Below are 11,070 nucleotides of genomic sequence, written 5' to 3'. Positions count from 1 at the left end.
CGCCTGGACCGGGCGCTGAGCACCACCTCGGGGTAGAGCGCGGCCGGCCCGAGGCCTCCCTCCCTCCCTCCCCCCACCCCACCCAGGGAGGCAGAGGAGGGCGGCGAAGCCGAGCTAGGGCTTCCGGAGGGGGACGCCTGGCAGCAGCGATCCAGGGATCTGCATTGCAGAGTGCCCCGCCTCCTCGGTCTTTCTGAGTCTTAAGCAGGCGGGCGGGACGCCGAGGTTCAGCATTTCTAGCAAGCTCCCAGGAGGCGAGGTCAGCGCGGCTGGTCGGCGGACTCCATTTGGGGCGACTCACGGTGAAAACCACAAGATTTCTCCCACTGGGTTGTGGACTCCCACGGCACGCAGGACGCACTCACCCTGAAGCTCGACTCTACCAGATGGTGGGAGGGGGAAGGGTGGGTGGGGAGTGTTTTTACACGAAACCAGGGATGGGTTTTGGGATAGGAAGCCGAGGAGGGTTTGGGAAGCACTGGCCCCTTCTAACCTCTTAGTCACTCAGCCACCGTCTACTGAGCTAGATGCTGTGTCCCACAGTCTTGAGGGTGGGTTCCATGATCAGACCGAGGCACAAAGAGATTAATCCACTTGCCCAAAGTACAGGGTCTGCATGCTATTAAATATTACACGTTCAATTACCATGAAGTAAAGAACACCCGCCAGCATACCCAGGGCACTGAATGTAGTGACTGCAAGGAGCACCATGTCTACCCTCTGGCCCAGCGCTGTCCTGGGTAGAAAGGCAAGGTCTTTTTATAAGGCTTTACTCATAACGTAGCAAAAGCAAGGGCTGTCATGGTCGCGCTGGGCTCATCCAAATGCAACGGGCATCCTTGCTGAGGGTCTTCTCGGTGTTTAGTGTTTGCACGTGTACAGCAGCCCTGGAGACCCCAGCACGGGACATTTCCTTGCGAATCTGACACCTATATTGGCCTGGTATTCCATGGGATGCCCAGTGGGCAACACTGGCAATCCCCAAATCTTTGCAACACGCCTCCTGACCAGCAGCGGCTGGGCAGCCGGCCCTTCCAATCTGCAGGTGTGAAGGGCAACTCAATCTCCCTTGTAGCACATCCACCGAGCCACGTGCTCCCCCTAGCCACCACGGCCTGGAGGACACAGATGGCTGCGTTTAGGTCTGTCCCAAGGCCAGGCACAGAGTTGCTGCCAGGAGCAGGTGGGCAAAACGTCCCTGGAGGAGTGGAGGGAGGAACCCCCTTGGGCTCTTGGTCCAGTGGCGCCTGTGCCACTCCTGGCTGGGGTCCCAGAGGCTGGGCCGGCCAGCTTACTGGGTACCTTGGCCCTGGGCTTTGCCCACGGCCAGGTGCTCAGCAAACGCACGGCTGGCTGGACGCACACCCACCTTAACACCCCGCCACGTGCCCTGCCAGCCTCCTCCTCCCCTGCCTCACTTGCAGCGCTTCCCACCGCCTGAAACACAATACTGTTTTTTCGTTTATTAGGTTTTCTCCATCAGAATGAAAGCTCCTTGTGGGCAGGGGCCTCCGTATTCCCTGAGACCTAGAATTGTGCCTGTGTACACCAGGCTTTCAATAAATATTTTTGATGCAGACTGCATGGCGTGAATCAGATCTTTGGGACTTCTGTGGCATCCGGTACAGAAGGCAGGGAACTGGGGGACCTGGCTCCCTGCAACCTTCCCGCCTTCACCTTTCGGCGTGGAGAAGAAAGGGGCATCGGGTTCGGTCTGCCGGGTGACAGTCAGTGGGCTGCAGAGGGACCTTGAGACAGAAACACATTTGGAGAATCACCCTCCAGATGTCTGCTCCCCGAGGAACCAGAGAATTTGCTCTTCTTGGCTGCAAGGCACTTGATGAAGGAGGGGGAAGGAGGAGGGGGTGCTGAACCTCTTCCCTCCTCTGGTCTCAGCCAGGTCCCAGGCTCCCTCCAGGCCCCAGAGCCCTCAAAGGCTCAGAGCCCTTGTGGGGAGGGGTGAGGTGGGACAGGGAGGGGTGGGGTGGGGAGNTGGGGTGAAGCTGCAGGTGCCGCGACCCGCAAAGGGTGTGACCAGCGGCCAGAGAAGTGCGGTGTCTGCCACAGACGGCCTCTACGTGTCCCGGACTTGGATCTCGGCTGCTGGCCGCCGGGGGGGCTGCGTCTGCAGCAGCGCCAGCGTGTCCCGCTTCTCGATGGAGCGAAGCTGCTTCTTCTTTGCCCGCTTGAGCTTGGCAGGGTTTCGGATCTGGGGGTGGGGGGAGGAGGCATCAGCGCGGCTGTGTCTGCTCTGTGCCCCGGGAAGGGAGGCCTCCCCACAGCAGCCCGGGGCACACGCAGCAGGGGCGGAGGCCGCGAGGAAGGGGTGCCAAGGCCTCTGGAACACAGCGCCCGGCCCGGCACGTGGTTCAGACCCCCGAGCGGGACAACACTCACCACTTGGACAACCTCTGCCCTCCGCTCATTCTCCAGGCGGCGTTTCAGGTTCTCGGCCCGGCGCTGTTTCTTCTCCTGGAACACGCAGGCGACAGGGATTTGAGTGGGGGAGCTGGGGCCGCGCTGGTCTCTTAGACCCCAGAGTGAGAGCTGGCTGACTTCCCAGGGAGNGGGCGGAGGGAGAAGACACAGGTGGCTCCCCACCTGGAAACCCGGGCATGTGCCAGATGGCCCCTGGCACCTGCTCCTCATCAACTGCCAGGGGAGGAGAGGTGGCCTGGCTCTCTCCCTCATTCCCACTCCCTCAGGGTCTCCTAAGGTGCATCCAGGCGTGGGGCTGGGAAGGGTGGAGGCTACAGAAAAGAGGCCCCCGAGCTCTCCAGCCCTGGCTCAAATCTGGACTCTGCTACTTCTAGATGGGTAACCTTGGCCAAGCTGTTTAGCCTCTGCGTGCCTCAATGCCCTGTCTTTTAAAGCGAACAGGGTCACACAGGATTGTCCTGAGGAATCAACGAATGACTACATGCACCGGCCTTGGAACAGCACCCGGCCTGCTGGGAACACTCCAATGACGGATCTAGCTGGAGTCTAAGGGGGAGTCCAGTGCCTTCTGGCTATGCAGACTGCTGTCCCCGGTGGGGCCTGAGGGGATGGCGCTCTGAGGTCAATGCATGGTCAGGAGCCTCGCCTGGCCTCTCGGCGGAACAGGGGTGGCCTGGGCCCGCAGGGAGAAAGGAGAAGTGAGACTTGGGCCCCCCTCAGGGGAACGGCTGGGCTGGTGCACTCTTGAGGGGCGGTGCCAAGAAGGCCTGTCTTGCCCAAGAGGGAGTCAGGGCCGCACAGGAAGTGAGACAAGGACTTGGCACCCGGCAGCCTCACCATCTGCAGGGCCTCGGCCACAGGCTGAGCCGGGGCAGCTCAAAGCGGGTGACAAACAACCGAGTGACCGGCCCAGTCCTTTTCCCTCAGTGACCAGACTGGGGGTGAGGTGCCTGTGGCTCCTCCCGTGACCCTGGGATCACTAGGCAAGTGACATTCCTCTGGCAACGCCAGTCCTGGTGTGATGGCCCCGGACCTGTGTGCTCCGTGTGCCGCCCCGGGGCTTCCCGGAGTCAGGGGCGGGGAGGGGAAGCTCTGATGGGGCATCTCTGGCCGGGGGAGGAGTCAGGGAGACCGCGGAGGAGCGTGTGGGGTATCCACTTTGCAGACGCATGCGTGGTGGCTGCTTCTTGGAGAACGACGGCAATGATTCAGGGATGAGACTTTAGGCTTTTCCATCTGAGCGAAGACCCCTGAGCCCATCTCACCAAATGCTTCTATCGTCAGTGAGGGCCACTGGGGGGCTTCATACTGGCCTCCTCCCATCGAGTGTCTCACGGAGGCCTGGGCGAAGCTGGACATCCCGCTGGGCTTCCCTGCCCTGTGGTCCCAGACCCCACTTCTGCTTCCGGCCAGGGGCCCTGCCACCCTCTGGGCACAGGTGGGAGCCCCTCACCCCCCACCCCCAGGCCCATCACAGCAGCCACCAGCTCAGGCCCCTGAGCTCCAGCCTTGGCCCGGCTGGCCGGCCCCTCACCTGCCGGCGCCTCTCCTTCTCCTCCTCCAGGTGCCGGGCAAAGTCCTTGGCCAGCTTCCTCTCCTGCCGTTCCTTCATCTTCCGTTGCCAGGAGGTGCGGAGGGGCTTGTCCTGGACCATCTGGGAGAACCTGTACGGGAGACGACGGGGCGCTCATGTCGGCCACCAATGCCCACTCTCCTCTCGGCTCCTGGCCTTTGTCCCCAGAACCCAAGCAGAATGGCATCCCCTCCCGCCTGCTTGCCAGGCAGTCAGCCCTCCGGGTCTGCAGAAACTTGGGGGCAGGAATGGGCCCCAATCATGCCATTTCTTGAGCCCTAGTTATAGGTCTCTGAGATGGGGGCTCTTGTTCTCTCCATTTCACAGAGGGGCAAACCAAGGCTCAAAGAGGCTGAATCGTTGCCCAAGGTCCCCTTGTATCTGAACAGCACTCAAACTGAAAGCTCTGTCTGTGACCAGAGTCCAGACCACACAGCCTTTCCGTAAAGTTCTACTGCTTCCGCCAAACAAAGCCAGCTTGGGTGCTCATGCTTCTGGAGACAGGGCTCCCTCCCTCCGGGGCCGGCCTGTTCCATTTCAGAACTGCGTGGGTGGTTATGGGTCTCTGTAATGAATGATTCAGAATCTCTCATTCTGGCATCTCAATCAGGTAACAGGGGACATCCTGATTTTCCTAAGGGGACGTCCTGATTTTCCTAAGTGTGACAGTGACATTAGAGTCACAGGAGAAACGGGATGCTCTCTGTTAGACTGCAAGGTTGCACATGCGCGACAATCTATCTAGGATGTGCTGGAAAATATTCCAAGAAGAAACAGAAAGGAATGTCAAGGAGCGAGATGAAGCTGGACCACTTAGACTGTGAGTGCTATTGAGCAGGCAGGACACGGGGGCTCACTTAGCCATGCTCTCCCCTTTTCCATAGGTCTTTCTCCTAGAACTATCTAAAGTCTTCCTGGGTGTCCCGTGGGCTTTTTCTCCTTAGCAGATCCTCTCCTAGTGGCCTTTTTGCCTCCCCTGCCAATTTCTTGACTTCTGAAAGCTCTTCTTCATCCGCTTGCATTACAGGGAACCCCAAGGAGTCACAGGAGGTGAGCAGGCCTGCCCCAGCCTCTGAAGGCTGTGGTGTACACAGGGCAGAGCCCACTCCCCTCTGTGGGGAAGGGTCAAGCATTTCTGCTCTCCTGGGTCATCTTCCCCCCTTCCTGCTCCCCAGGAGTCTGGTACACATAGCCTGGACCTTGACCCAGGTTTGTCCACCTTCAGCCTAGTTCTGACCCCAGAACCCCCCCCCCCCCATACACGCACTGCTCCTTCGCCCTCTCCCCAAGGACCTGGTGCCCAATTCCTGGCTTCCTGAGCACAGACTTCCTCCCCACCCCAGTTGCGAGAAACCCAAAGGGACGAGGAAGTGGGGGCTTGGACACACACACAGTCACAGGACGCAATGCTGCATGTTTCTGGAGCAGCCCGGCCAAGCAGAGCATGCATGCTGTAGTGCCGGACATGCTCTGTATCTACATCGTCCTGTAAGGTGGTCGCCAGTCGCTCTGGCAAGGTGAGCACTTGAAATGTGGCCAGTGTGCCGGAGGAATTGCAATTTTTAAGTTTTTAAATTTTAACCAACTTCAATTTAAATCGCCATATGTGCCGGCGGCTTAACTCCTACGGCAGTGCAGTTCCAGAGCACCGGCTTTACCTAGAGGCGGAGACGGCAGGCGGGCAGGCCTGGGTTTCAGGGCCTGAACCCCCCGCCTACTACTTGAGTGACCTTGGGCAAGGGAGCCTGAGAGTTTCGGCGCCTTCCCATGTTATGCGGAGACGGGAATGGTTCCTATTCCAGAGGGCGGTGGGGAGATCAGTTGAGACAAGGGTGGAGTGTTCAACACAATGCTCTGCACGTGGTGCGTCCCCAATAAACACCGCTCTTCAGGGAAGGGGGATGGCACACCCAAGGAGCCCTGTGCAAAGGGGCGCTTGGCATCAGCACGGAAGGTGGGGCTACGGCCAGGCCTTCCCAGCTAACTGCCTCCTTCCATAGGCTCCTTTTGCTGGAATGTACCTCCTGCCGCAGGTGCTACCCCTCCACGGTCTCTGGGCTCACTCACTACCTGCCAAAGCTGCTTCCTCAAAGACCCCAAACATCAACTCAATGGCCCCCTGGCCCTCATCCGCAAGACCTGCCTGCAGCTTCTGAACATGTTTTATTTCTACCACCAACGCCTCCTTACTGGTCTCTCTGCTTTCACCCCTGACCTCCTATGGTCTGATACACCCCCCTGCGCCCTATTTCTCCGCACAGCCTTGATTGCCTCCTATGTAAACTGAGCATAATTTTAACACCTGCTGCTTCACAGTCCTGATGTGCAGATTCAATGACATGATGCACACTGGTCTTTCCCTTTGCAAGGCCTTTGTCCTGGCTCCTCCTTACCAAGGTGCTTAGCAGTATTCTAAATCCTCAGGGCTCGGGGATACTTTTTATCACAGAGGCAAGTCACTGGGCCAGGTACAAGCTGGTGAAGACCTCACTGCTTCTTATCGAGTAATGGCTGGTTTACTTGCTTCTGCTTTCCCTCGCTAGGAAGAGGACAAAGATAATGCTTGTTGAAGGAATACACGAATAAGGTGCTACAGGAGAGGTCCACAGGTCCTCCGCGGAGGAAAGCATCACATCAGAGGGCTGGGTCTCACCCTCCCTGGGTTCCCAAGGGCATTTTACTACATTCTGATTGTAATTACCTGTTTGTGTGAGACACCCCCCCCCCCCGAATGTAACCTCTCTCCAACCCAGGGCCCCTCTCCATGCTGCACGGGCACCCCAACACCGCGCAGAACCACACCCCCGGCCCGGCTGTCTCCAACTTCACCTTTTCTTGGAGCGGTCCTTCCACACTCGCCCCGATTTGGGCTTTCCCTTAGGGATTACAGGAACCTCCTCCACCTCCTTCAACTTCTTGGAGGCCGGAGCCTGGGCTGGAGAGCTTGTCCGCTTCTTTGCCCCGAAGCTGCTTCTCGCCGGCTCCCCGGCCGGAGGTGGCTTGCTCGGTTCGTGCTGACCGCGGGGCGAGCCGGGTGACTGCGCTGTCAGCTCCTGTAGTGGCCGCGAGGGCTCCGGGCCCGGCGCTTGCTGACCCGGGTAAGGCTCTGGTGATGCTGGGCCCGGCTGCAGCTGATGTCGGGGAGAGCCCGGGGCCAGCTCCTTCTTATTCAGGGCCAACTCCGAGTCCAGCTCTTCTTGGGCGTGGGAGAACTCTGCTGACTCTCCAGTTGGCTTTGGCTGAAGGCCGGGGAATACTGGACTCGACTCCGGAAGTGTTTGGGGCGACTCCAGGCCTGGATCTTGCTGGCGCTGGAGGGACCCTGGGCTCTGCTCCGACTCCCTTCGGGGGGACCCCAAACCTGCATCCTGCGGTAGAACAGGGGATCCCGGGCTTGTCTCCGGCTGACGCCGGGGGGACTCCAGGCCGGGTTGCTGCACACTCCGAGGAGACCCGGGCTCCCTCGTTTCTTCTGCGTCCGACCTGAACTCCCCAAGGGTCCGTCTCGCCTGTGAAACTGCACTGGGGGCGTCGGGGGACTCGGGGTTTAGGCCTTCCAGCCGCCGACTGCGCCTGAGCGGCGTATCCATGGCCTGAAAGTTTCCAAACTTCAGCCCACGTGGAGCCGCGACGGTCGCTGGGACTGCCGGCGCGGCCCTATGACGTCACGGGCCGCCATATTAGCGGGGCAGGCGGGGCTGTTGCCGGGGAGACCAGGTTGGTGATGGGCGGGGAGGCGAGATCCACGGCCCAAGGGGGCTGGGCTTACAGGGCGCGTGCGCACAGCGCTTTGGCGCATTTACTCGCTGGGGAGTCCTAGATCTTAGGCCGTGTTTGTGTTTCCTGCAAACGTATTCCCCAAGGGTGGGAGAAAAGAGTGCGCGTGCAGAGGAGGCCAGGGGGTGGGTGACCCATTTCCCGGAGAGTGCAGGATTGGGAAGCGATCCAGGGCTCCTGTAGGCAAGGCTGGATGGAAACTTTGCTGCTAACTCACTCCAGCGCAATTAATTGGGCAGGGGTCCCACTCTCTGGGCCACATTTGTACTAAGTAATTTTGCACTAGTTGAGCGTATCCCGACGCTCTAGTTGAGAATGATCCCGACGGAGTACTCATGACTACCAGAGTTAATGCTATCTGGCGAATCCCAGAAGTGGGAAATCTCTGAAGTCTTGAGTTGCATGTTAAACGCAGCCCTTTCCTTCCCTCTCCCATCCTGCCCTTAAGTATCTATGGCCCTCCCTTTTCAACATGGTCAGCATTCATGCGTGAAGTCGAGGTGCTGGTCAGATGCACCACCTTTCTCCTGGGGCACAACTGCACCTTGAACCCCAGTTCTGGAAATAGCGCTCAGATCATCACTGAGCTGCTTTTTGAGCCAAGACAGAGGTCCTTCCTTGCCCTGGTTTGTGAGCCTGCCTTCTCCCCTCTGCGGCCTGAGACCCAAGAGGAAGTTTTGATTCACTCACAGCCACAAGTCTGAGGAAGAACATCTTGGAAGCTGCCCAACTGTATCCCAGATCTTCAGTATTTCCTTAGAACTGCCTGGGGATGACCTTCAGGGATCCCAGGACCCCTGTCCGGCTGTCCCAGTGCTTCTTTTACAGACCATTGTTTCTCCAGCTGAGGGGTTATTAGAGGGCCTGGGAAGCTGTCCAAAGGCGCTCAGGGGACACAGAAAGAAGACCGGGCAGAAGTCCAGGCCCTCAGCGCTGGGTACTGCTTCCACCTGCTGAGTGGCTCTGCTGACACTGGAGCGGGAGTGAGTGTCAGACTTGGCCCGTGGTGTCTTGAGTGCTGATCAAGGAGAAGAAAAACCCAGACAAAGGTTCCTGGAGGATGGAAAAGGGGACTGAGAATCCCTTAATACCCCTCACCCCTTGGCTGATGCCCCACAGCATCCAAAATGCATCTTGGTGAGTTCAACCTGCTGAAACCCCCTCCCTAAGGGTTAGGGCGATGGCACGGCGTCTCCACTGGCCCTTCATGTCATGAGAAATACTTGTACCCTTGTGCAGTATTCGTGTGTCAGTCTCTACCTTCCCAGTGCCTCCATCCGTAGGCTCAGTGCCCTTCTGTCTGAGGCCGTGGAGGGCCCTGCGGTGTGCCTGCCCAGCAGCTCAGCTCCTCACTGCAGAAGCAGCTAGGACCCCTCCTCGCCCAGCTCTCCCAGCCCCTAGCTCTTGGTTCCTTACATTCTCTGCTCCAGCCTGGAGGCCAGATGGCCCGCCGTTCATAATCAAGCCGGGTGTGCCTGACCCGGGTGGCTGGTGGAGACTGGACCAGGCCTGCTCCAGGCCGGTGTCCGCTCCCTGCTTCCTGAACTCCTGTCCTCAGCTGGATGGGTCACTCACAAATGCCAGTTGGATTGTATCCCCGTGGGCCCTGCTTAAAATACTTCAAAGGATGGCGTCAGATCCCTACCAGGGTGGTGTTTTATAGACATGTTTTGAATCAGTGTGGAGACCCTTAATCAACCTAGGCATCAAGCAAATTCTGGCCGAGAACCCTCCGCTCCCTCCTGATTTTGGTTTGTCAGTGTCATTATAAATGGTGCTCAGAGGCCTGGGGGAGAGGCCTGAAGTTTCCAGAAAAGCCTGATGCAGTGGTCACTGCGGGGACTCCTTTGCTTTCTACTGCAACCATCCAAGCCTCCTTGCCTTTGGGGGTGGGGAAAGGATGCTGAGGGGTTCTCTCCCCGCTGCAGAAGCCCCCAGCAGGACCAAGCCCCAGTGGTCTGCAGAGACACCCTCTTTTGGCTTTTTTCCTGGTCCCTGCCTCAATTTACCACTCTCTTATAGGTGCTTGCTAGAGTCATGTTCTTTTCTTTTTAAGGTTATTTATTTTTTTTATTTTTATTTTTTTTCTGAGAGAGAGAGATGCATGAGCAGGGGAGGGTCAGAGAGAGAGGAAGATACAGAATCCGAAACAGGCTCCAGGCTCTGAGCTGGCTGTCAGCACAGAGCCCGATGCGGGGCTCGAACCCACGAACTGTGAGATCATGACCTGAGCCAAAGTCGGACGCTTAACCGACTGAGCCACCCAGGCACCCTTTAAGGTTATTTATTTATTGGGAGGGGAGGGGTAGAGAGAGAGGGAGAGAGAGAATCCCAAGCAGACTTTGTGCTATCAGCACACAGCCTGATGTCGGGCTCCATCCCACAAACCGTGAGATCACACCTGAGCTGAAAGCAAGAGTCAGCCTTTAACTGACTGAGTCTCCCAGGACCCCCTGCTGGGCTCGTTTCCGGACAGACTATTTGCATGTAAGTCCTTGTCTCAGAGTCGGCTGTGGAGGAACCCAGCCTTAAACTCTGGGGTGAGCAATTATTGAGCCAGGCGTTCTTTCAAGGGCTCGCTCTGTACAAACCCACTTAATCCTCACCCCTGTGAAGCAGGTGCTGTTGCTATTACTCCCATTTCCCATAAATAAAAGAAGCTGAGGCACAGAGAGGGTGGGACACTTAAAAAGGTTACACAGCAAATGAGTGGTGGAGGTGGGCTCCATACCAGCTGTCTGACCTCAGAGCCACAACTCTTAAGAGTAAATCTCCATGGCACCTGGGTGGCTCGGTTGGTGAAGCGTCTGACTTCAGCTCAGGTCATGATCTTGCAGTTCGTGGGTTCAAGTCCAGCTTCGGGCTCTGTGCTGACAGCTCGGAGCCTGGAGCCTGCTTCGGATTCTGTGTCTACCTGTCTCTCTGCCCTTCCCCTGCTCATATGCTATCTCTCTGGTGAAATGAATAAACCATTAAAAAATATTTTTAAAAAGGAATAAATAAATCTCCCTGTTATCTGGCTGAGGAAATTGGGGCACAGAAAGGCCAAGGTAGCTGCCTGAAGTCACACAGCTGCACACTGAGGTGCTAGGATTACGGTTCCAGAGCTGGGATGCTTAGCTGCCTTGCGACTGCCCTTCACGCAGGCCTTGCTCGCCTGTTCCTCACACTGATCCTGGCCTATGCGCCGTGGTGCTGGGCGCCTCGTTGCCCGTTGGGCGGGCTGTGGCTTTGCGTGCGGTGCGCAGCGGGCAGAGCAGGCTGAATTGGCACTATTTGCC

At 58.0% G+C, this 11,070-nt stretch overlaps 2 protein-coding genes across 2 annotated transcripts in view; one reads left to right on the top strand and one right to left on the bottom strand.

Annotated features, from left to right (window-relative positions):
* PTGDR2 (prostaglandin D2 receptor 2) overlaps positions 1 to 1,441 on the top strand; it is a 4,716-nt gene extending 3,275 nt beyond the window's left edge. The window contains 1 exon segment of the mRNA XM_077748821.1: positions 1,275 to 1,441. Coding sequence (XP_077604947.1) covers positions 1,275 to 1,441 — 167 coding nt within the window.
* A 558-nt stretch (positions 1,442 to 1,999) lies between these two features.
* CCDC86 (coiled-coil domain containing 86) lies at positions 2,000 to 7,645 on the bottom strand. The gene is made up of 4 exons (XM_077748835.1): positions 6,842 to 7,645; positions 3,974 to 4,103; positions 2,398 to 2,472; positions 2,000 to 2,209 (listed from the first exon to the last, which is right to left on the bottom strand). Exons 1-4 carry the CDS (start codon positions 7,600 to 7,602, stop codon positions 2,075 to 2,077), a joined length of 1,101 nt encoding a protein of 366 aa, XP_077604961.1. The 5' UTR covers positions 7,603 to 7,645; the 3' UTR covers positions 2,000 to 2,074.
* Positions 7,646 to 11,070: the final 3,425 nt, after the last annotated feature.

This window comes from Crocuta crocuta, unplaced genomic scaffold (assembly GCF_008692635.1).
Source record: "Crocuta crocuta isolate KB4526 unplaced genomic scaffold, BGI_CrCroc_1.0 scaffold323, whole genome shotgun sequence".
NCBI lineage: Eukaryota > Metazoa > Chordata > Mammalia > Carnivora > Hyaenidae > Crocuta > Crocuta crocuta.
This window is presented reverse-complemented; position numbering and strand designations above follow the sequence as displayed.